General features: G+C 40.5%; 1 protein-coding gene across 1 annotated transcript; it reads left to right on the top strand.

Moving 5' to 3' along the window:
- The first annotated feature begins 8853 nt into the window (after positions 1–8853).
- LOC145458079 (glutathione hydrolase 1 proenzyme-like) lies at positions 8854–18175 on the top strand. Its single transcript, XM_080336393.1, has 11 exons — positions 8854–9291; positions 10699–10838; positions 11647–11839; positions 12052–12261; positions 12826–12935; positions 13001–13140; positions 13422–13615; positions 14631–14722; positions 14859–15019; positions 15084–15197; positions 17690–18175. Exons 1-11 carry the CDS (start codon positions 8999–9001, stop codon positions 17837–17839), a joined length of 1797 nt encoding a protein of 598 aa, XP_080192519.1. The 5' UTR covers positions 8854–8998; the 3' UTR covers positions 17840–18175.
- The last annotated feature ends 9324 nt before the right edge of the window (positions 18176–27499 follow it).

Raw genomic sequence — 27499 nt, 5'->3', positions numbered from 1 at the left:
ACGACGAGCCCACTGTTACAAGGGATAGCTACTTTCATAGCCTGCGTTGTCGTTGTTTGTGGGCTTTATGCTGTTTTTGACTGCAATGGTAATTTACACCGGGTCGATATTCTGTGTTATGAGTCCATATCTTTCGACATGTAGCACGGCCCACTTCTAGGCGTTTGCAAGACGTGGTACGCCGCTTACACGGAACAGATGGCGAGGAGTAGCCTATAGATATCCTGCGTGTGAAGATTACTAATGCGATAAGAAACAAGTCGCCAACCCAATCAGCTATCCTTCTAGGTTATATGTATTTTCAAGTCTTAAGTAATGGAATCTGCATCCCCAATCATTATTCTCACCCTGACTTTTTACAGTCTGGCTATAAAACGTAGATTAGGACCATAAAGAATGTATTTTTTTTCTACGTTTTTCCTTTCATCCATCGTTGAACGATCCGTATTAAATATAACTGCGTGAATATTGCACTTAAGGAAACACCTCCAGGGGATCTCCGCGACAGGGTATATTCAGAGTTGTAGCCCGAAATATTAACGTTCTGAGTTGGTTCATTTGAAAAATTTATTTCCGAGATTACCACAAAGGTAGGTAAGTTTATATCAGCAAGAAGATCATTTATTTCAGCGGTACTCAAACTTTTTAGACACGCCCTTCTATATGATAGTGTCTTGATTTTATTAACCGTCTTTTGGGCATTTTACAACTAGCCTATTCATTCATCCTCGTATGACGTAGCTAGCTAGCGCTAGCGCTTGCTGTCTAACAGCTACGGCCGCCCTAGTTATGGCATTGCCGACATATATCCAGACGCCAAACGTCGACATGTACAAATTATATGCACCCCGTCGACATGTACAAATTCGATGCATTCTGGGGTGTCTTGATAGTTCATATATCCATCCAGACTTTAAATGTCGATAATCGACATGTGCAAACTACATGCAGCTCGTGGCGTCTTGATAGTTGATATATACGACGCCAAACGTCGACATGTACAAATTAGATGCACCCCGTGACGTCTTGGTATCCACTTTATCCACGCGGAAAACGCCTGTCGATTCATATTATTACACACAACAGTGGAGTCTAGGATGTCCAGTCCATACGTCCTCTTTTTTGAAAGTGTCCAATGCCCTCTTTTTCCCAAATGTCCTCTTTTTTGAGAATTTTGTTTACATATAGGGCAAAATTCGACTGAGATACAGTAAATCAGCACTGAAGCAACGCTCCGGCGGCTATTTCGGGAGCTGAGCCGGAAAGCTGACTTTGTTTTAGTCAACCAACGGATAAAGTGAAAGAAAAACTGCATTTCGGGAGTTGCGTCAACCGACCACGAGGTGGGAGTCTTGGAATTGTAAGTCTGAGAATTTTGAAAAAAAGTCCTCTTTTCAGATTTCCAAAATATGGTAAGCCGAGTGGAGCCCGTATAACCTCTGATACATTCTCATAATCATTGGTTCATTATCAATCTTTATCAGTTCAATACACCGCAATGAAAAGATAGGAAGGTGTCGAAGCGACTTGGAGTATCCTAGTCTATGGAATCAGACACCCACCTTGGCCTAGGGCAGTGGTTCCCAACCTTTTTCCATCCACGTACCACTTCGAGGTTTTATGCAGTGCTCGCGTACCACCTACATAAGTTACGCGTGCCGTAAGCGGTCAAAAATGTTTTCACTACTTATGACGTCATAATCACGTAATTGGCCTATGAGAGGTGTAAAAACTAGAGCGAATTGTTACCTAAAAACGGAGGATTTTGACCTAAAAAAACTTAATTTTGACCAAATGTTGACCTCACGTATGCAAATTAGGTGTTTTCGCTCATAATGGTAAAACTGTACTACTTATATTCATTTTTGGTTGGGACTGTCTGTCCTTACGAAGTAGTTTGGCCTGAAAAAGCGTTTTTGACTTAAAAACAGACAAATTTTTACATGAAAAAAACATTATTTCAACGATATCTAGCCCTATGAAGAATTCCAGTAGCTACACCACGTATTATGGTAGAGTTGATTAAAATATGTTGTAGTACAACGAAAGATTCTTTCCTACATTCTCGGATAGAAAGTGTCTGTCCTTACTAAGTAGCTTGTCAAGAATGGAGAAAGAGCGTTCAACAGCAGCATTTGTTGGCTGACAACACTGAAGTTGTGTGTAGGCCTGCACTGCTGGTGACACACCATGTTGCTTTGTTATGACCATGTTGTCATCATCACAATTTCTCATCATGCGCTTCTTGATATAAGAACCATGCAATGCGCAAACAGTCTTGCTCCCGTTGGGATAATGTGGGACGTTGACCATAACACCATGTCAATTGTCAACCTTTTTGTTTCGATTGACCGCTTATGATTCACCATGAGCAGACAATGGGCCGTCTACAACGGTAGGCCTATAAAGTAGGCTATGAGCTGTAAAATATCAAATGATAAGTTCACCGACAGTGCAAACTCTACAAACGAAATGGAGGGGTCGAAAAAATTTTGATTTTGTAAGCAATTTTGACAATTTTTTTACCTAACGCTTCAATTTCGACAAAATTTTGACTCATTTCGACATGTCAAAAAATATCGCCCTAGTAATAACAAATTCCATTGAACTAGGCATTATCAGCCACGGCCGATGGGATGCAAGGGATCGTTTATTCCCCACTAGTCAATAAACTTCAAAAAATTCAAAATCAACCCCACCTGAACTAATGACTCCCTTCGGCAGAAAAAAAAAAGAATCTACTCGCGTACCACCTGGAAGACCTTCGCGTACCACAAGTGGTACGCGTACCACAGGTTGGGAACCACTGGCCTAGGGCCTTAGGCGATGTAAAGAGGAGGCATGCACACTGAATGAAAAGTAAAAGAAGATAGAATAGAAAAAGGCAAGCGACAAAAATGGGGTGGCATGTCATGGAAGGCGAGATCGATAGGTCAGGTCGTGGTCCGGTAATCTTGAGGATGGAAAAGTAGTAGTGATTACTTGTGTTTTGACTTGAATGCGGACTGGACAAGTGGATATACTCGTCGTCGGATGGCCGGCGGGATACTGTTCCACACGTCAGGGATTCGAACCACTGCCGTATGGTGTCGTTTCGCTGGTGCTTAACCAACTGCGCCACCCGCTTCCCCCAAGCCTTTAAGTTGCATGTATCGACTGTGACCGGCGGACATACAAGGATTGTTGTTACCCAGGGCAAGAGGTACCACCTCGTTATTATTATTGTACGCGTTGCACTGTAGATTAATTTGAATATAGTTACTTCAATTATCACTCGTTTCCACGTATGTAGGCGGTCATAGATATGCAAATGTAGGAGCTGGAACAGTTTCAAAAACACGTCAGCGATGTTTGGACTGAAACCGTAAAATATAGGCTACCGGTGTAGTCAGGGGCGAACAGCCCTTTCGCCCAGTAGTCCCCAAAAGTCATGTTTTTCGAAATTGTATTAGAATCACTGATTTCGCAAAAACCTGGAAATTGAATGGGAAAGAAATACAAAAATCAAGCTCACTTCATGAGCCCTTCATGAGTCTCAAAATCCCAAATGCCATGTCTGCGTTGGATATGTTGGACGCCACACGCCATGTAGCAATTCAGCCGCCACTCTGCGTTTCAACCCGTTCACGCGCCAGACGCCATCACAGGGCTATTACGTTTGGCGTGTGACGGGTTGGCGTCTGAGCTGGTTTAACCCGTTTCGGCATTACATCACAGTCGAAGCATATACGCGATTTTCTTGGCTTGCGCGTCCGCGTATCATATTGCTACATAACGTACGGAAGTAGCCTATCCTCTTTGTAATAAAATATGTGATTACTGCCTTGTTTGGCACTCTTTTGTGACCTTGTAATGAATGAGTTGCAAATTTCAATGTTGTACGTTTCTGTTTTCTGAAGACCAGTCCGCTAATTATATTTAATTTCAGGCCGGCCCGCAGAGCGATAAAAGTTGCCGACCCCTGAGCTAGCGGACGTCACACCTCATTCCAACAAGATCACTGACGAAAAGTCGCAACTATAAACGTCATTAGTAAATTGAGTGGCTGTTTGTTGGTGCTCTGTCAATATTTCTGAACTTACGACACTGTTTTAATGCATGCACTCAACACGTAAGTTATATATAGCCTAGATATATTGTATTCGATTCCCTGTTCAAATTTTATTTACTTCCGCCGCTCATTGTAGACAGGGGATACGAGAATATTCCATGAGAACTCAAGGTTCCTTAGTTTTTAGTTTTTATTTATTAGTTATCAACTGTGATAATTGGTCCTGTACTGGGTGGCTCGGCTCTGTAGACTCTGTCATATCGAGCCTCCCGTCTAACTTGCATGTCGCATTTCCATGTGCTTCGTTTTTGTTGTGTGATGTTGATATGTAATGCAGACGAATACAGAGTCTCTCTCTATACGAGCGTTAACACTGAACTAGAGAATTAAAAAACAACAACAGGTTTGAAAAACAGGTTTGAAAAACAGATTAAAGTCCTCCGTGAGTCATTGTTTTCCACAAGTGGAACCCCGTGTCATATTTACTACGAAATCTTTACTACCAGCAACGCGTAAGGATGTGCTTCCTGCGATTGATCAGAGTAACATAATTTACCAATATACGTGCCGATATGACAGTCGGTATGTGGGTCGCACATCTCAACGCTTGCAACAAAGAATTCGTGCCGATCCAGACGCATTTGAGTGTGAGCATACTTTTTGACATGAGTAACGAAATCGTTGCTGAGTAGAGAATCGCTACTCGACACCAAAGGAATTGGTCTTCACCCTAAATTATAAACTCCAGACTCCAAGCAAAGCAAGTGAAATTTTTGAATATCATTTTTTATTGTTATAGATTGATTTTTTATTATTTTTGTTGGATTTTCCAACGTCAAGGGGAGCCGCAAGTTGGCTAGCTGAGAGCCACATGCGGCTCTCGGATCCGCGGTTGGCAATCATTGATCTAGAGAGGATTTTCGAGTTAATTAGATCTCTCGAAAAGACTCTATAACCTATGTTGGTTTACGAAATACTTTTTGAGTCCCCTTCGAGCTCGCTCTCCACCCTATTGGGAAATTTGGGGTGCGGCAGTTATGGCCCTGGCAAGAATGCAAATCGTTGGGCGCGATAAATTGACCTCTATGAAAATGGGCAATGTATATATTATGACGTAACAAACAAATGACGCATCTATTTTAACGGGAGTTTGTTATCTCATTAGGCCTTTTCAGCGCAATCCATATATTGTCTGCCAACATAACTTCTAAGATGCAAAATAAATGTAATCGTGAGTAATCGTGATTACATTTCCAATGTAATCGTAATCGACTACTTCCCGATTTTGCTGTAATCGTAATCGTAATCGTAATCGCGTCATTCAGAAGTAATCGTAATCGCAATCGATTACATTCATGAAGTAATCACCCCATGTCTGCTGTACGTACCGTAACCGTGCGCTGTTTACTGCCGTTCGCGACTTGTGTACTTGTCATTATTACGTCACAACGACAAAATTCTTTCTATATTTCGAACTTGGTTAACCTCATTTACTGGCGTTCACTGCTGAAGAGAGCCAGTCGAAAAGCTTCCAGTGGAATAAATTTAACAATATGAACGTATTGTTTGCTGCAATGTTGAAGTTCTGTACTTCGAAAAGCCTATAAAAAACAACCGTATCATCAGTTATGACGTCACAGACATGAAAATGTGAATAACGAGGCGAACAGGTTGCCAGTCGTCCCTAACCGGAGAATAATTCCTCACTTAGAAGAATTTCATAAGTTCGGGGGAAAAATTTCTTAAAAACGTTTAAGATTTTTACATTTAAAATTCTTCCCAACTAAACATCTTCTTCAGAACGGCAACACCGGGGAAGAGGAGCCCAGACAAACCTCCGACGGGAATCGAACCGCATCCGTCAGATTTGTAGGCACTTATCGTCACCACTACGCTATGCCCCCCGCAAACCACAAAAGTAGTTCGGCAACACTGCTGTTTTGATGATTCCGCTGTAGCATTGGCGGACCTACTTGCTACATCCCCATTGTCCAGTATTGTAGCTGTAGGCTACCGCGTGCTGTGCAATCCATCGCTGCGCAAATATTGACTACTCTCGTGGCAGAATTTATTAGCATTCTACACGGGGACAATAATTTCTTTATCCATACATCCATGTACCCAACGCTTGAAATTTTTAAGAAGCAGGTAATATGAGGTGTTCTCGAATATTTTATTGGTATACGAGTGTGGCTGCAGGCCTTTTGCTAAAGACTTAGCTTGAAGTCAGCGTCATAGTTTTCGAGATTTCTGTATTTATGTCCAATTAGTGGGAGCGTCATCAATTTCCTATCCACGCTCAAACTTATCATACATGGATTGACTTCGTCGCTATTTAGGACCAATGTCTGAGATCTACGATGTTACATCGTCGATTTTTCGTGCCTGTTACATCATTTACATCCCTATGCAGTAGCTGTGACTTGCGATAATGAACTCATGGACGAAGTCGGAGCCACCTCGACAAAGCTGTTAACAAGCTATATTTGTAGTTCAGAAAAACAGTGCAAATTTATCTATGGCATAGGAGTGGTATCCGGTGGCTAAAATTCCAAGCACTAACCATGTGATGGAATTCTATTCTTCGGCAATTGAAATTCCTAATTGGAACGCATGTAGTCACTACTACTCAGTGCTTACTGCTTAGTGCTTATTCATGAAAGACAATCGATGAGTGCAGACTTGGACAATTAGATAATTCTTGTTGTCTAGTTAGAGCGAAATGCCAGTAATCATATTCGAATCTAAGTTGTGAAATGTTTCTTTGCTCTAATTCTAATTCTAACCTAATTTATGAAATCTTCTATGCTCTAATTCCAATCCAATTGTTTGGTTTTCCTGCAGATGCTGCAGGAGAGCTGTACAGAGCGAAACGAGACAAACTTGCTTTACAGACATTTGTCATTCTCGTGCTTATGGGAAGGAAATCTGATTTGATATGAACTGAACTTCATTCCATGTCAGACTTTTCGCGAATTCTAATTATAGTATAATTTGGAAAAAAAATGTGTAGCTATAATTCAAATCTAATTTCGGAAATACAGTGTAGATTTACTTCTAATTCTAGTCTAATTTGGAAATAACTGCAGCTATAATTTGAATCGAATTTCGAAAATGCGGTGTAGTTATGATTATACTTCTAGGCCAAGTTGAAAGATAACTGCGTGGCTTATCATTATAATTCTAATCTAATTCGGGAGTGCTGAAATTTTTTTAATTGTCTGAGTCTGGAACTGGCCGAATGATGCCATGGGACCAAAATGAAGCTACCAAGCAACCCCCAAGGTTATTTCAGATAACAGCTAATCTAAGTACTAGAGGTGAGCGGATTGTGGTCGTTTTTGCTGCTAATTCAATCCTGCTGCAGTATATATGGAAATCCTGAACCTGAAATCCCGTTTTTGAACATTTACGTAAAATCCGCATCCAAAAAAGTTCTGCCCTCGCGGATAGGCAGAACTAGTATAGAATTGTACTCGGTATGGACTATGATATAGGGTTATACCATCCGTTCTCTTTTAAGGGGCGTTGTCCTCTGTTATCAATAAATTGAAATTGTCCTCGGAGGACGCCTAAATGTCCTCTTTTTCAGGAATTTGTTCGCTTTTTCTGCAAAAAGTATCAACATGTCATTAAAAACTCGACCTCGACGCAGCGAACGTCAGAGTTTCGTAAAAAATCGGGGGAAACGGAGGTCGAGTCGAAGTGATGACCTTTTCCTCTTGTTTTAGTCAACACGGGTACCATTGGTCGAAAACTTTTAAAATTAACCATCTTCTTTTCCGGTAATACAGCTTTCAGAGTTTTTAAAAAGTGTCCTCTTATTCGAATCTCAAAATTTGGTAACCCTATTATGATATCTCTCCTCTCGATACAAGCCTAAAGTTTTGAAAGTAAGGACCGCAATACAATTCACTATAGTAGCATATAGCTAATGCATCACTACGGAAGAATATCTCATCTATTTACTCACCGTTCCAAGCGTTGCATGAATGCTTAGTAGAAGAAAGAATTGATGATGTATAAAGGCAGTAGACACGCTGAAGCTGATCGTCTAGCATGGCCTGATAATTTCCAAAGTCTCATATGGCTGAAATTTGTAGGGAAAATAAAACCATATATTGATAAGGCATATTGGGTGAAATAGAAATAATGATTTAATCCTGTCGGCCGAAAAGTACAGAAAACCTGCAGAATTCGAGTTCTGTACTAAATAGACGAGCCAAAGTTAACTCGTTCTAGGCGTGGCAACTCATATTTACAAGTTAGATATGACTCATCAGGTTTTTCGAACTTGGTTTGGTTGTTCTGATTGACCCCTTAGTCAATATTTATGCTGCACTTGCACAGTAAATTCATAGGACGTATTCACACAATGGCATTGTGTACTTTGTATCTTCCTATTCGTCGCATCCCTAGCAATCTGGTCGGTGGGTATAGTACCTGTAAAATTACTTTCCGAATTTATCAACTGCTTGTGTCCAGGAAGTCCGACTATTTGACCTGATAAGTGAGGTTGAGACTTGAGAGAGTTATAATAAGAATAACACACCAGTTTCTAACACAGAAAACATAGCGCACATGACGAATCTCAGATTGAAGGTTAGATACGGCTTAGATTTGTCCGGATTGAAGAGTTGGCGCAATTGCTGGGGCATTCAAATTTATAGATTTAACTTCCTGAACTCACTATCAGCAGAAACATAGACGGACTTGCGTATCATTGATATCCGACGAACATGCGGAAGACCCTGAACAATGAACAATGAACATATATCTAAAAGTATACAAGTCATTACAGTTACGGCAAAATGTCCCTGTGACGATTAGATGCAAGTTTCTCTCTGATCCCTCAAATCGATCACTAATTACTACAATAAGACTGACGTAGTAATAATTGGATCGAAATAAATAGTTTCCCCTTTTCAGAAATTGACGTTTATTGTTATGGGGAAGGATACATTACTGAAAATAGGCATCTTTCTTGGTGGCTTAACTATAGGATCATTGTTTTTTGGTCTCTTCTTCGGACTGCCTCGCACAACTGATAGCAGTACTTCTGATGGCGATGTTATCATCGAAATAACACCGCCTCTTTACGGAGAATTTCAAGCGGGTGCTGTTTCCACTGACGCCGGACCATGCTCCGTCATTGGAAAAGATTTGCTCGAAAGCGGCGGTAGTGTTGTTGATGCAGCTATTGGCGCAATGCTGTGCGTGGGTCTCCACAACAGCCACAGGTAATGCGTAGAATATATGTATAGAAAAATGCATATCCACCTATGTAATCCAGTTATAGTCGTTCAGTCCGGGGAATTTCAAATACAGCACTTACCTTTCTGAAGATATAATGATATCTCACTTGTAGTATAAGTTTATGGAAAAATACGCAAGACGGCGTAACGAACCGTTCCGATACCCCGCTTCATGGCTCACAAGCTATAGCATTCAATTAATTCTCTACCGATGAGCACTGTCTACTGGCGTAGCCAGAGGGGGCGAAAGGGGCCATGTCACCTTCAATGATTTTCATTTATTCGTTGGAGTATTTTTGAGCAGATGTATTCAACATGAAATTTATCTTCGCGCTTCGCGCGATATACAATTTTAGTGGTTGTGTGATTGTTGGTACCCGTCTCTCGATAAAAAAAATGAACCTAAATAAAAATACGCATGATGTGCAGAATTGAATCTAACTGTATTCGTGTGTGCCGCCAGAGGTTGCGAACTATTAGCTCCAGTAGTCTACGGTAATGTTATATAATTAATTATATACATCTACGGGGAGCCTATAGTTATTATATACTTTGTTGCATTCAAGATATTGGAATGGAATTGCCCAAACGTACCAGACTAAACTAAAACCGAAACCGGGGTGCATCATTTTCTCAGATTTCCAAGATACCGAGACTATTCGGCGTCAGCCATTTCAGCGCTTATATGTATAATGGCCAATTGGACAATTGAAATATATATGCACTTATCAAAGGTCTCCATCAACATAGGGTGGTAATTTTCAGCCAAGGTTTTTTTTCTCCGAAGATGTTATTGGCAGTATACTTCGAGAAATCTTATATCGATCGAAATTTCAGAAATCTTGCTGTGGCGCGGTAATAGCCGGCGACGAAATGCCTATTTCTTTAATTACATTACGATAACTTTTTAGGGGTTTAAATACTAAATCAAATCATAGCGTCAGCAAATCGTGCGAAGCGCGAAGAAAATTTTAAAATTCAATCATTCTGCTAAAAAATACTCCATAATTTATGTTCATTTGCGAAGTAATTTTGGGCCCCCTTCCAGCTCGCCCCCCTCATAATGGGGGGAGGAGGGGTTGGGGTGCGGAAGTTTCGCTCCTGGATCGAACGATGTTGACAGTTATATCGGGCACTAAGTCGGGGTGAGGATTAAGAGACCGTACTTGGTCGTTTCGACATTCTCCTCTATCTGTTCAATATAACGAATTGTTTATAACCCTATTGCCTACATGTGCGTTTTGAGCGGATGATAATATAATCGCTTGTAATTGGAGCAGTATGATTGAAAATGCCGACATGCAAGATCAGTGACTCTCACATTCTACTATCTGTCTGACTGATTAAGCTGTAGCGAGATTGTATAAATTTAATTATTCAAACATTTTCCAGTACTGGAATCGGTGGCGGGAGCTTCATGAACATATATGATGCGTCATCAGGAGAGACAATATTCATCAACTCTCGAGAAGTGGCTCCTATTGATGCCACCGAGAATATGTACCAAAGTGACTCCGAACAATCGCTACGTGGTAAGACACTAATACCTCAAACAACAAATGACAAGACTCTATGCAACCAAATTAGTCTACCGCCATCGTATCCATACAACCACAACATATGCATGTACTGGGCTATAGGCAATAAATGAATTAAAATATATGATATTCACCTAGAAAGCCTGCTCAATCAATCAATCAGGTTTATTAATATTTTCATGGTTTCAAAACATCACAAGACTGCGATACAATGAATCCATATATCAGTCTTCGTGACGGAGAATTAATAATTTACTTTTTAAAACAACATCCTTTTAAAAATACTGCGTTGTAAAGGGTTATTCCGTAGATTATGTATAAAATACATCACTGAACCTGCAAGAAGCTCACAGGAAGTCATAACGTTTTGTGCAAAGCTTTTGAAAGTAGTCGTGGCCCAGGAGAAATTTTCACCACCGCACGCAAATGGTATTTTAAATGGACATATTCATAATCCGGTCCATTTTAAGGCCAGTCACAAATACTAATCATTTCCTATACATTTCGAATTTCATCGACTGTATTACTAAGGTTCGCGACTAGCGAGAATCGAAACCAATACGTATCGTTATTGGATTTCACGCTCCAGTCCGATCACAGTCGACTTCAGAATTCCTTGGTAAGCAGTGGAAGTTTATCCTCTCCTGTAGACGGCAGCTCAGGAATTAGCATATGGAACATTGAACATCGTCCTGCAGGTCTGGCGCATGACCGCCGTTGACCATAGATGTGGAGAGGAGACACAGTGAATACGAAATCAAAATCAGCAGCCACCATTATGATGTCGCTCTCAACATTTTAGGGGCTTCCGCGGTTGCTGTACCAGGCGAAATAGCGGGATACTGGGAGGCTCATAGGCGTTTTGGAAAGTTACCTTGGAAAGAATTATTCCAGCCAACAATCAATCTGGCAGCGTACGGTTTTCGGATCAACTCGGCACTAGGTTCCGCTATCGCTTCTAAATCCACATTGGAGGAGCCGCAATATAACTTGGTGTAAGGAATTTTTCTTCGTCGTTTTTAATGAACAAATCGTGACCGTAACGTAGCTAACACTCTGCAAGTTTGTAATGTTCAGTATACTCTTTTTCGATAGGTAGCCTATTTTTTCAACGGTTAAGAATTGTACTCGTCATGACAGTCAATAAGCTCATGGGTGAAGTTGAAATGCCAAAGAGGATAATTTCGCGAGCACTTTTATTTTGCAGCCCTATTTTCGTTCATGCCGTTAACGGGAGCAGAAAACGCGAAGGCGAATTCGTGACATCGCCGACATTGGCCAACACCTTACGAATCATAGCGGAAGAAGGAGCTGACGCATTTTATAATGGCTCTCTGACATCAAGCATTCTGGCTGATCTGCGCGATGCTCCCGGGACCAAATCGCTTATAAAACAGGAGGATTTGAATCAATACAAGTCAGTATGGCTATTACTCTAATATCAACATCCCGCACTTGAGATATAACTATGAAATTCTTCTATCAAGATGCCATATACTGAAATTCTTGAATCTGTTCACATTTGGCAATAGTCTTCGGCATGATATAGCATTCTAAATGTTACGGTGATGCTATGCTGTCTTATAACCAGAAATCATCACGGTTTTCGACAATACCTATTATTTGATTAAACTTTGGGAAATACAACAGAAAAGTTCGTCGGTCTATACTAGAAATCTATACTACAAAACTGACTACAAACAAGAATTTTTGAAAGTATGTTTCGCCCAAACAACCCTATGTATCGTGTGTACGTATAGGCTACACATCGTATCTGTTCAACATCAATATTTCAAGGATAATTGATCACAAATGATTGCTCCATACATTGAAATTGAGGTATCCCACTATCTCTTGAAAACTACCCCCCCTCTTGCCTTCAGTCCGGCAGATGAGGTGACTTGCTGGAAACTGAGTTTACCCTACGTCAGTTTTATACCTGGAATCCGAATATTGTTATTCAATAAATGAATCGTTTTAGAGTTGAAGTAAAGTCGACCATCAACATTACTGTTGGGGATTATTTACTTTTTACTACCGGATCACCCAGCGGTGGACCGGTTCTAACGTATATTATGAATATACTGAAAGGTAAAGATCCATTCTAGTTACTTTTAAACTATACGTAAATGACACTTACTATTAAACACCTATAGGATACGGGTTCACCCCAAAGGACGTGGCAGATACCGAGTCACAGATTCTGACATATCACCGCATATTAGAATCATTCAAATTTGCATATGCCAAACGAACCGAACTGGGGGATGAAAACTTTGATGAGAATATTACAAAGGTATTTATCCATTATTGCAGAAAATGATGTTGCGCATGACTAAACAAACCATAATGCGATAAATCATCATAGTAATGGTTAGAGGGCAGATTATTTTAGCGAGGAAGCCATGGTCTATCACCGCGATGTCTAAATAGGATCAATGCCTGGCGCGTGTTTAGGCGAGTCATGATTCTTTCGTATCGCGGAGATCTGTATATGGGACATTACCGATCATTTTCGCTATTTGAACGATGTATAATTGTATGTTTAACCTACAAATGATTTCTATAACTTCACAGATTATCGACAATGAGCTTATCAACGATACATTCGCGGAGGAAACCAGATCCAGAATCACTGATGAAACTACCCAACCTGTGGATTATTACGGAGCTGACTTCTCCCCTACACCCGACGATAGTGGTACTGCTCATCTCAGTATTTTGGGCCCTGATGGAAGCGCTATCTCCATGACCAGCACGATCAACACCCAGTAAGCTTTCATTTTATATATGTAGCTATAGATACAGCTGAAGGGAATTTCCAGAAATAGGTTACGCATCTTCTTCCGGCTACTACCCGGAGACATAAGACTGTAGTCTATGCCAGTGGTTCTTAACCTTTTTTCCTCCAGTACCCCTTTCCACGAATTTCAATGGTCTGCCCCTCCTCATCTTTCAAGTATGCTGAGGTCGAAGTCTGGTAGTTCTTTTCGGGTTTGGACTTTACGAAAGGATATATTTTACGCTTGAATAGCGCCCAATGACCACTCGAATAATTATCGATTTAATAATTGTGTGTAGGCCTACTATATTCGAGATCAAACTGTCCCTAATTACAGTTTGTCAAGTATTATATTCTTCAATTACATCAATGATATGTGATTATATTCACGATAAATATGGCTCAGCAAACTTTTAGAACTATCTTAGCATCACGTGGCATTAATTGTAGTTCTTATGTCTGGAGCACAAGTATAATAAAGTTTAAAACTATCTTATTGCCTTTATTTTGAGGACTTAAAATTGAACTTAAATGGCATTTTGACTATATACCGTATTTTAGTTAACGCATACTCATCACGTAGAGCGATAATGCAGTGTGCGACAAACAACTGTTAAGAAACGCTGTTCCGTATCAAAATTATTATTTGCAATGCGGTCGAATTCTTATTCCGCGAGAAATTGATAACTCATGGGTCATAGCAGGACGAACCCAGCTCTCTGTGCCTTCCACAATCCACATTGCTTATAGTTTCCGGCTTTTGACAGTCCATGAGAGAGTATTTATAACTGTTTTTACAACTATTTACTTAAGTAGATTTAAAGCCAGTCTATTCTACGCATATTTGAAGTAGTTTTGGACGACTTTTGAAAGTAACTACTTCTACTCATACATGAGTAGATTTTTTTCGTCGATACTTCTTCTACTTGAGTAGCTTTCGTGACTACTTTTACCACCTCTGATTTTATATGCGATCTATTGGAATGAATGATATATTCTTTCAGCTTTGGTTCATCAGTGCGAGGACTTCGAACCGGAATCATTTTCAATAATGAAATGGATGATTTTTCCTCACCCAATATCACAAATGCTTACGGTAAGATGTTTGCAGAAATAATTCAGTAACTCTCATGTATAGTTGAAATGAGATACCGCCTAAATGCTGGATTCGCATATTAGGATCGACCGTACTGTTGGTAAAGCGCAGAATTTCGTTTTAATCGTATTTTTAGGAGTTGTACCATCTCCTGCAAATTTCATACGACCAGGGAAAAGGCCTCTGTCATCGATGTCTCCAGTCATCGTTGTCGACAGTACCAAAACGGGAAAAGATGCTGTTCAAATTATTTCTGGGGCATCCGGAGGAACAAGGATAACTACAAGCACAGCATGGGTAAATAAATTCTTCAAGTGTGTTGTACTGATTTGCGACGTACGCCGGCCTGCTTACCTTTCAGACCATCATGAACATGCTTTGGTTTGGAAAACGCGTGGACGAAGCGGTTGGCTTGAGGCGTTTCCATCACCAGCTTATGCCAGAAAATGCGCAATTCGAGGTTGGCTTTGATGAGGTAAGTCGCAATGATTTATATTTGTAAAATTGTGAACGTGAAATAGCCAATAAAGTCGTATGTACAAATGTAAATTTAAAGACTGAATTGATACAGATAATAGATAGATAGACTGATAATACTGAATTGATGCAGAAACAGTGACGTGCGGTGAGGTTCATGGCTGGTGAGGCACGGACCCCCCCCCCCCACACACACACACACACAAACAAACACACACGCACGTAAAGTAGCCTACCTGATAAAGAGATCCAAAATGTGAATAACAACAGCAGCGGGTATAGAGAGCATTTTCTTTGCACACTGGTAGTAGCCGTTGCAATTCCACATTATACAATACATGTAGATTGTAGGACTGGTCGCTATTGTGCTAAATGAGGAAGTTTAGACGGATATTAATTGCTATCTCTTAAAGGACCGGTATAACATATTCGAAGCATAAAGCAACGACAATAATGCAGCCTATGCAAGTAGCTATCACATACCACAATTTAACGGAAAATAAATAATAGCTACATAGGTAAGGGAATGTATTTGCTCCGCATTACGTATTGGCCGTCGCTACTATATTATTCCTACAAGACAGTCAAGACTGTTGTATTCCGAAATCGATAGCGCGTTTCACTGTGCTGCGATTGTCCAATTGTTAACGAATAGTACATGAGGCAAATTCGTTTGTGCCTCACCTGGCCATTGCTTCTCTGCGATGGCATTGTTTGTAATTTAAAGCCCAATGTCACATTCCTTGGAGATTTTGAGGGGGTTCTGGTGGTCTGACACTGTTAATATTTGGATTTTCGGAATCAGTGAGACGATAGCATTTGATTGATACTAGCTGTTATGAATTCCAAGCTATGTATGACGAATTGCATTGTCGCAGGTGAGGCACGACCCACCCGTGCCTCACTTGTGCCGCAACTCTCCCCTCGCGCTGTATTTTTGAATAATAATTATGCAAATTGATGATGTCATGTAAAAAATGTTCAAATTTAGTTAATTATGAACATCGATGTAAAATATCAATAATCATCGACTCATGATGGAGGGTCTTCACAATTTTCACTTATTCTCCCTGACGACAGGTGAGGCACTGCCTCACCTGCCTCATTAGACCGCACGTCACTGTGCAGAAACGTTATCTATTCCTTATATCTCGGCAATTTACCTTTACTGCATTGTTTCTCAACCTTTTTCGGTTCGCAACCTACAACGAGATATGACCAAACGAATGAAAAGCGAATTAATGAGAAAATAAACAATGTATACACATACAATTTACTACTTGAACGAAGGCTTGGATATTGGATATTATAATGTCAAGTTTAGATTTGATTGAACACAACCTCGCACGCAACGCAGCGAGTGTCAAGATAACGAAAAAAAATGAAAATCTTACATATAGGCGGCCGTGTCAGCATAGCAGGATGTGTTACTTGGCATCACTACATGACCCAGTGGTTCCCAGCCGCGGGTCCGCGAAGCCTGTAAATTTACAATATGATTGATAACCGTATTTTTATTTTATTTTCGAAGCAGAGAAACTACGAGGCAGTTTCGCTTCATTACTGTTACAACTTCATGACTCACATCAACAGAATGACCGTCTGAGATGAAATATCCGACCGTGCAAACTCATTATAATTGCCAAATTTCCAATAGCCTACTGATACAAACATATTGCTGTTTAGAAATGTTCTGTTGGGGTTTGTGGAAAAATAGATAAAAAAGTAGGAACAGTAAGGTCAATCAGCGTGACTTCAAATACATGCAAAAATCCATTTTCCTGTACCTCGTCGATGAACTGGAACCTCCAGTACGTTTTGTCATACTTTTAAAGGCGATTTCTGCCAACAAGCATTGATCCCTCGCAGAAAATACGTTTTTTTGATATGGGTGCTGACTAGCTCTTACATAAGCACTAGGAGAATGTTTCTCAACCTTTTTGTCTTCGCGGACCCCCCCCCCCCACACACACACACACACACACACACACAAACGCACTCAAATTTATACTTCAAATAGAGCTCAATCGCCGTCAACCATCACCTGTCTCGAGCAAATGTTAATTGCAAGCTAGTGATAAACAGCAACAAATTGACTTTTTCTTCGAAATAACATCATACTATTTATGAAGAACACGGGAAGACTTTTAATATTTCGAAGCGAATTCTGTAGATGCATTTCTTGAATTACGTGGTCGTGTGCTGAAAACTCGCGTCGTCGATTTGATATGATTGAGTGCCGAAAATCCATTTTCACAAAGATATGGTGGTGGGTGGCGAACGTAATTATAACGCGTAACGCTTCAAATGACATCTTTGGGTATAACCGCTCCATATCTATAGCACCAAAATTGAGGATCGGATGTCTAATGACCATATAACGTCCAGCCAGGGCCTACGATATTCGTGAACCTCTGGTGTATATTAATAGATCATGCGTGTGCGATCATTATCATGGTGGTAAATGAAAGCATTCCTAATATTTTTTAGAATGTAATTGAAGGACTGAAAGATAAACAACACGAAACGTCATATTACAACCCATCATCATCAGTCGTTCAAGCCATCCAGATGCAGCCTAATGGTCTTATTGGGGCGATGGCTGATGGACGCAAAAGTGGATACTCAGACGGGTACTGACAGACGCGACTCGTCCTATGGGGAAACCGGGACATATTGCTCCAACTGAAATTCTGTGTTATAACGATGATTATCATTTATAGACGTACAGCAATCAATATATAGCGAAATTACGGCGAAAATAGCATTATCTTCTGTTCGCTTGTAAATGCCTACAGCCAGGGCATACATTACTCGTGCCCCCGTAGGCCTAGTGCTCATAACAAGCTTTATGTATCTGCTCTGCCAAAGCCGCTCGAAGAAACGGTGATTTACTCTATATATATTAGTCGGCTAAATTAATGAGAAGTTGAGGCAACTTTTGACTCGCCTTATAAATATCATGTAACAATGTAATCTGTTTCTATCCCATGCTTCGAGTCGACCATTGCTGGTCTATGTCGAGTTTGACGGTGTTTCGTACCATGATGAGTCTTGAAACTTGGTATGGCACGTCGTATGGTGGTATCTGACACTGCTTCAGGTTCAGGTTTGAAATCAGGGAGTAGGGTAGTAATTTCTTTTCCGAAGTCGAGACTGTCCTGATCCGTTATATATCGCTAACGAACGTTCCCTAGCTGTTACGCAAAAGCCCGGATTGCTCTCTATCGATTTTAACGATGTTCCATACCGAGATCGGTCATGAGATTTGGCTCGGTATGTGGCACGGCTGTGCCAAGTTTCAAGGTTGACACTCAAAGATTAGAGCAGTAATTTCGTTAGCGAGGTCGAATATTGTGCAAGCGTGTGCTGATCTGACATCTACGTACCGCGTTGCAGATTTTACGCCAAAGCCGGTGTTGGTAGGTGCCAATTTTGACAGTGTTCCGTAACGAGATAGGTGATGATATCATCTAACAGTTTACCAAGTTTCTCTGTTTGCATACCAATATTTATTTGTTAATTTTATGTTTCCAGCGACGATTTCATCCTGATATCACAGACTTCAAGCCGTTTGCGTTGTGGCTATTTGCGTACAGTCCCCATTGTCAAGTGCGTTATCTCGTTTGCGACATCGACAAACAGCTGATCAGTAGAGCGATTTTTTGACGTGTCAGAAAAAGTCAAAATTGTAGCGTTAGGTCAAAAAATTGTCAAAATTGTTCACAAAGTCAAAATTTTCCAACCTGCATTTCGTATGTATATCAGTGATGTGCATCGGAGCGGAGTCGGAGTGGATTCGGAGCGGAGTTTTGTCGAATTTGTGATAGTCGGAGCGGAGTCGGAGTTAACTACAGATATTTTTTCGGAGAATTTCGGAGTATTGTAACTTTTGTCTCCGATATCTTTGGATAGCTCTCACCAGAATACACTATTGATTATGATTACAAACCAAAACACATACAGTTGACACCGTGTAAGGTTGTAATATGACGAGTAACATGCAAAAATGATTGCCAAGTGCATAAAAATCAGTCATCCGCACTGCAATTGGGGACTGGAGAGTAAACAATACCATGAGGCGAACCATATTATCACATGTACCATGTTGTGCAATGTGTACCATATGTACCATGCTTGTCACTGTTTTGGATACTTGACTAGATTCATCGGAGTATCTCCGAGTTTGGGATTGAGCTCTTTGGAGTCGGAGTAAGTTTTCCTCCGACACTAAAGATGTCGGAGGGATTCGGAGTCTCGAAAAGCACTATCCGCTCATCACTGATGTATATCGTAGACGTTTGCACTGTAGGCGAACTCGCCTTTTGCAGCATGTAGCCTGTATAGCCTACCCATACCGTTGTAGACAGCCCATTGTTTGCTCGTTGTGAATCATAATCGGTCAGTTGAAACAAATAGGTTGACATGGTGTCATCATAGTGTCCTATATGGTATGGACCAAAGAATGTAGAAGGACCTTCTATATTCTTTGGTATGGACCAGAGATGAGCGGATTTGGAATTTCTATGTCCTAATCCAATCCCGAACCTTCAAATCCAAATCCATAACTTTTTCTTATTCAAGTCCATGTCCAATCCTAATCCGATTCTTAACTGGAAATTCAGAAAAAATGCTAATTTATGCAAGGGAGGAATTGGAAAATTTTCTTTCACAACCAAAGATTCCCTTGATTCAAGATAACTTAGTAACCATAAGTACATTCATAACTGATCTGAATAAAGTTTGTCGCCATTCGCCATACGACATATCGAACTCCCAGAAAATAGGTAAATCCAATCCAAATCCGTTCAGAAAAAAATCTTTAATCCTAATCCAATCCAAATCCGACAAAATTTCACAAATCCTGTTTTCTCAAATCCTAATCCATGCTCATCTGTGGTATGGACACAAGCAAATCTCACGGCTCAGTGCGATTGGTTTACGACTCCACGTCACACTTTCCATCTGGCTAAGGGCAAATTTAGGGTAATTTATGACCGACTTGCCGAGCGCGAAAATTAAAATTGGTGTCAATCGAAAGCTACCTTGGTACTGTTGCGAAAATATAAATGTTATTCTGCTCGTGGTCCTGGAACCCCCAAAATCAGCCTCGAATGTTGCATTGTAATGGAGTTCTGCATTGTGACGTAACAATGCCGTCTGGAATAATACGGCGCAGCTGTGGAGCAAGTCCGCACCAAAGTCACTCAACTATGTTCCAGCCGGAAATGAAGAAAAGGAGTACAATTCTAACATTATGTGCGAAAACGCCTACACAAGGTCAAAATTTTCATTCTTTTGGGGAAAATTTTACGTTTTTAGGTCAAAAAAATCGCGCTCTCGATGACTGATGTTGTCATGACTGTCAAGTGCCAACTGCCAACTGAGCGATGCAGACCTTTAGTCCAATAATTGTATGCACTGCACTATCATCGGGCTCAAATCAGGATTGTAAGAAGTTGTATTGTTTTTTGCTTTGTGCTACAAGTGTGACTAGTACGGATTTATACTCGCTCTGTTCACAACGAATTTAGTTCGGTAAAACAAGGGGAACTGCACTCAGTTCTCAACTTTAACGTACATGGAACTGGTTGCACCTGTGGGGAGACTGCGGTTTAAAAGTACACGCATTAAGCAGGTAACCACCATGTTTCACGTTAGTTAAAATAACCAGTAATTATTGCATTAATGGAAACCATTGCTTTCATTGTCAGTGTATACGGGAGAAGCGGCATATATGCCGCAAAGACTTTAAGTACAACAATATACAACGTCCTATACCTATACATCGTCGGTCGGTACATGTGGTAGGTGCGTGACGAAAATTTTGGAGATTTGAGTTATTTTGTAACGAGTAATTTTGCAACAAGAACTCGGAAAGGATATACATGGAATTTCTGCCACTGGACAATATAAACCTATGAGAAATACCACACCATTTACTGTTACGCCATTTTCTCAGCGTCCTAGCGCCCTATGCGTGATACCACCTCCTGCGAAATCAAAATCGTCCGCTAGGGGGCGCTGCAGTCCAGATTTAGATTAGTGATGAGCATCGGAGCGGAGTCGGAGTTTACTACAGATATTTTTTTGGAGAATTTCGGAGTATTGTAACTTTTGTCTCCGATATCTTTGGATAGCTCTGACCAGAATACACTCTTGATTATGATTACAAACCAAAACACAGACACTTGACACCTTGTAAAGTCGTAAAATGACGGATAACATGCAAAAATGATTGCCAAGTGCATAAAAATTAGCCAGCTGCACTGCAATTGGGGACTGGAAAGTAGACAATACTATGAGGCCAACTCTATCATCACATTAATTTAGTAAAACACATTACCAAGTGTACCATGCTTGCCACTGTTTCGGATACTTGACGAGATTCATTGGAGAATCTCGGAGTCTGGGATTGAACTCTTCGGAGTCGGAGGGAGTTTTCCTCAGACACTGAAGTTATCGGAGCGATTCGGAGTCTCGAAAAGCACTATCCGCTCATCACTGATTTAGAACCACTGGGCTCTGAAAAAAACACGACACCAACCATGAACCAATAGGACAAAAATGTATTTGTAGCAAAACGGAACGACCGTGTCTACTCATAATCATCAGATGTTCCGGAGGAAAGTATTTCCACATGTTTAGCATTCAGTGTCAGATTAGTTATAGAATTCGGCCTGCCAAGCGTCCCTCTGACACATATCTTCACGCCTTCGCCCATATTGTGCAACAGAAAATTAATGAGATCACTTCGCACAGCAGTTGCCATTATCATTCTCTTCCGACCCGAGACTTTATAATAAACGGGCATACGAATGGCATGAACAACATCTTCGCTGTCCACGCTGTAGTGGCATTGTCCAGTAATACCAGTTAAGGCAATAGAATTATCAAAAAATCCTTCACGGTTCAATGCCTTCAACTCGTGGTCGGACTTGGGAATGAATTCTTCTTTTATCTGTACAGAAGATGAAGAATGTTCGTCTTCGACCGTTTGTGAGAATGGCCTAGCAGCAAACCGCTTGCTGATAGCCAAAATTGATCGCCCGCTTCCTATGAACTTATTCATCTGGAAAACATTTGCCATCAAATAGTAGCTTTTCAAAACATGCAGACGGAAGCAAGAAGTAGAAGCCACTGTGACAATTAAACCAATATTTGCAACATGCGATCTCGTTAATCACAGCATATTCTATCCAGTAGAGCGAACATTATCCCGATGATACTTGTGAGAAATGCATATTGTAGTATAGATGGATCAAAAATTATATGAGAACTGAAATAAGGACTGAAACAACAGTCTTCACTTCAATTGTTGTGTTCATCACTAGTGTAATGTACATCAAAATACTAAATCAAAACATCCACCCGAGTAGGCTACAAGTGACAAGCTCCAAAATCCTACACTATATCGGATATGAATTGTTGGATAATAACACTATTGAGCCATCTGCAAGATACTAATAGATTTTTGTATAGGCTAACTATTATCATTCAAATGAAAAATATCTTCGCAACTTATGATAGAGTCCATTGATTTTGATTAGGCATAAATCAACTCCAAGTGAGTATACTTGGTACCAAGTATATTTGTGTATTATAGCCTACACAGCTTGAGGATATATATGCGCACCATGGCCTGTATTCAACAAAACGTTATCTAGTGTTCAAACCCATTTAGTGTCAAAATTCCGTAACAATATGATCAGTAAAAACACTACTATTTGTTTGAGTTGCAGGATTTTACCGATCAGATTTTTTCTGAAATAGGTCGCCTTAACAATGTGTTGGGAAACAAACCCCGGACTAGAACATGAGCATCAGGTACAATGACCAGGGACGGTCGAGGGATAAACAACAACATTCAACTATTGGTAATTTGTATTACAGGTTTTCACCATGTCAAGTTCATATAAATAGCAATTCAATGGTAACTCCAGGTAACTAAACCAAGCACAGACTCTTAACTTATCGAAATGTCATTTACAAAACTTCATAGCATGGAAGCAATATTCCATATATCTGATTGTTTGTTATGAATCCGAAGCTGCATCATTTTTGTTAACATCAAGATCTTTGATACGAGTGCATACGATTGCGATATCACCGGCTTTGCTCTTACGTCCCAAATGTCCGTTAACTCTAATCTTGGAACCGAGGCGAATGTTACGCAATGCATACAACAATAACTGAGGGCGGTGTATTTTGACGAGAAAAGTGTCCTGTTGAAGCCCGTCTTCTATCGCACGGTGCCGTAGTTGAAACATAGCGGAACTTATGCCACCGTTCTCTTCTTTTTTACACATCAATTGTGTATGAATATATCCATCTATAGTAATGTAGTTAATTGGATTCAATCGTAAGCGTGGCTCATTGTCTGCTTCAACGGGTTGGCTTTCTTGCGTAGAATCTTCTTGTAAAGCAGTCGAGGAAAATTGGTATTTAGGGAGACAAATATTAGGCCTGGCATTGACCAGTCGACCAGCGAGAATACGCAGCATTGTATCCGGTAAGATAATAAACAGAACACTAGGAACAGGATAGTATTGCCTAAACCTGTGCAAATAAGACAGTTAGGTATGGTAGGCCACTGTACTAGTTCATGTCATGTTTCTTGGTGATTTTGATTGGTCATCAACTTAGCGTACCACTTGACGAATTGAAAAGTATTATTAAAAAGCGATTGGGAAACTACACTGTTAAATTTTCACAGCGTAAATCATTAGTTACTTGTGTTTAGATGAAGTCCCTGTGAGATTCTATTTATAGAATTAACTTCCAACATCACACCAAAATGACAATACAGGCAGATTTGAGAACCGAAGGATTTTTGTCAAATACTATTTGAATCCATGAGGAGGACGATTTGGATTTGTCATCTCTCACTAACTCGACTTACTTTAGTGTGACCTCATGAAAAATCTCACTAACCCTATGGCATTTACCAGTGTCCATACCACCAGCCAGAATGGAATTGGTGGCAACGTAACACGCAACTTTTTCTTTAATTACTTAGTTATTCTATGTGGGAAACCCTTCTGTCACGCGCAACTCATTGCCGAAAACAGCAACTGTTTCCAGTCTGGACCACCAGCACCAGTATCGATTGACGAGTGCATAAATCTTTCCCGTAATTTCTAATCAAGGTGGTATACCTGTCTTCGTTAATTAATCTGCAGATTGCTATACTCACTCATCTCATATAACTCCAAATGATCAGCCCAGAATATAGGTCATAAGTCCTCCACTACTGCCAATGCCAAGTGCCAACTAATCTTGTAGCGTGATAATTTGCAAATTAAACAATCGGAAAAATATTACCGAGGATTTAACTGAATTTGGATGCGAAAATTGTCACATATCCACTGACCAGTGTTGCCAGGTTATTTTACAACAACAAGCAAAAATATCTGAAAAACAAGCCCAAAACAAGCGAATTTTTGGCCGAGACAAGCCCAAAAACAAGCAACAATTTTCATAATGCAAAACATTGTAGGCTATTTACAATACAATTCACTCAGATACAGGCCTAACATGTGAGACGATGTCATTTTCCTGTCCATCTTCCACAGTGTCCTTGGGCGCTTCATGCCAGCATGGGTTCTTCTGATACTCTTCAAATCCTTAATCCAATCGAAGTTACATTATGGCATCCTCTGTTGGGGGGCTGCCAGTAAAACTGCACTCAAGCCACTGCAGAAACTACAGCATAAAGTGCTCCGAATCATAGCTAGGGCCCCAAAGGGGCCTGGCTGCCCATCCAATAAGTCGCTGCTGAAGAGATTCGGCGTCCTAAACATAGAAGATATGCGGAAACTAGAAATCGCCAAGTTCATGTATCAGTTTCACTGCGGTCGTTGCCCCGAATATTTCAATGACTTCTTTACCTCTAAATCAAAAACGCACAAGTACAACACACGCGCGTCCACGTCGTCCAAATATCATATGATCGACCGAAAAGATCATCGCTCCATCAAATATGCCGGACCTGATGTGTGGAACAGTATCCCGCCGGCCATCCGACAGTCGACGAGCATGTCCACATTCAAGTCGAAATACAAGCAATTACTACTAAATAAATACAGTCCATCCTCAAGATTACCGGACCACGACTGACCTATCGATCTCGCTTCCCATGACATGCCGCCCTATTTCTTGTCGCATTCTTCTTCTATACTATCTTCTTTACTTTCATTCAGTGTGCATGCCTCCTCTTTACATCGCCTAGGCCAAGGTGGGTGTCAGATTCCATAGACTACTCCTTGTCGCTTCGACATCTTCCTGTCTTTTCATTGTATCGCATTTTTGTGGTGTATTGAACTGATAAAATTGCTAATAAACCAATGATGATGATGATGATGATGCTTTCATTAAACCGCCCAGCATGCATTCCGTAGGTTTGAAATCGGTACAGCAAACATTTTGCCTTCTCATGCCATATCGCACATGCAATATTCCAGCAAGTGTTTTGTTGGTCATGCGATTTTGGAGCTTTGATTTGATGATGTTGACTTGGGAGAAAGCTCGCTCAACATCTGTATTGCTCAAAGGCAATGATAAGATTGCCAAAGCAAATAATGACAGCTCTTCAAAAGCACGCTCACCACTTGCATCTTTGTACTGATAAGCTTTTTGCCATAGCTGTTCTGCTGTAGTATGGCCATCAATATTCCACTGTATCAAATTCATCATTCTGTATTGGGTGCCTAGCAGCCCTAGATCACCCTTGTAGAGCTTAACAAGTGCCGAGCTAGAAACGGGTTGCTTTACTTGGGACAACACAGCAACAGGGCTGAAAGATGACAGTGATCTCCAAAGTCGTATATTTTCAGGCAGCCTGAGAAGTAGCCTCTTTGTTTCGCACCCTCAACCAAAAATCCCAAGCAACGATTTTTTACCTCGTGAATTACTGTGTCATTCAGCATTAAGTCTTGAATAGAGGAGGTGAACAATGCACCAAAATCAACTGCTGCCAATGGTAGGAAAAGTGATGTATCATTTAGATTCAAGGAAACAATGCCCTCATCAGATGGCGGTATGTTACGAGGGTATCACAAACCTTGACGCCAACGAGCGAAAGAATAGTAACAGATCATCCTGTATTTTTAGATGATCTCGAGATTCGGACTGAAAAAACTTGTTGATTTTGTTGAATTGTTGCAAGATTGGTGTCAAAAACTGCAAATACAACTTGTTAACAGGCCATGGTCATGGCTCAAGGGTAGAGCTGCATGTCACACACACACACTACGACTGGAAAGTGGAAAAACATTTGAAAATATCGTAATAATTTTAATAATTATTTAAAAAAAACAAGCCCAAAACAAGCAAATTAAAAAATCAAACAAGCCCAAAAACAAGCAACCCGCGACTCCTGAAAATAAAACGCGAATCGCGAAAACGACAAGCCCAAATTCGCGGGAAAACCGCGAGGTTGGCAACACTGCCACTGACATAGGCCTAATCAAAGAGTGTCACCACTCACCAACCGAAATCCCGAGGGTATTCAGAAGATGGTCTTGCCCTTCGCATCGAAAAATTCTCATGCCTGCTTCAGCATTCAGTAGATCGTTCAGGCGCATAAACATTGCCAAGTATAGCAACGATCGCGACTATCGCATATCCATATTGGTAAACCATCTGGGTAAAACCTTCGAACACTATGGTAAAACATGGGTCGGGAAGAGTATAAATTTGGGTCACAGCCGCACCAGAACGATCGTTTAATGAATGCAATATTCTCTGGATTTATTGCTTCGCTTGATCTTCAGTGAATACTTCGTATATTTCGCCGCTGTGGAATCAAAGTAACTTATGTCCTGGTCACACATTATTAATATAAAGTTTTCATTTTCCTTGGACCATATCTTGGCCATGGTCAACTTTGAAATATGGCAAAGAATAAAGATGAAATTAACAAAAACTTGATTTTCTATCACCTTCCTAATTTTTCATCGTATTGCAGTCTTGTGGTGCTTCGAAATGATGAAATTTTAATAATAAACTAAACTAAACTGACCTGATGGAAAAATGGATCTCAAATGTGAAAAAATGGACGTAAGCTACTTTGATTCTACCGCTTCATATGGTACTGTACTATTATAGATAACTAATCTACGGATAGATACGCAGCTCCCGTCGCCACGTTTGCTTGACCCGGACAAATTTGCTGGTCAGCAATCAACAGCTGGCTACCTATAGATAACTAACCTACGCAAAGAGGATTGGAATAACATCGCAACAAATGCGTGATCAAGTTTGATGAAGCCTTGGTTGGAAACTTGAATTTCTTTTTGC

This window comes from Botryllus schlosseri, chromosome 15, assembly GCF_051294905.1.
Source record: "Botryllus schlosseri isolate E-star chromosome 15, Bs_hap1, whole genome shotgun sequence".
In the NCBI taxonomy this organism is placed as follows: domain Eukaryota; kingdom Metazoa; phylum Chordata; class Ascidiacea; order Stolidobranchia; family Styelidae; genus Botryllus; species Botryllus schlosseri.
The sequence above is the reverse complement of the archived record's forward strand: the minus strand, read 5'-3'. Positions and strand labels throughout refer to the sequence as shown.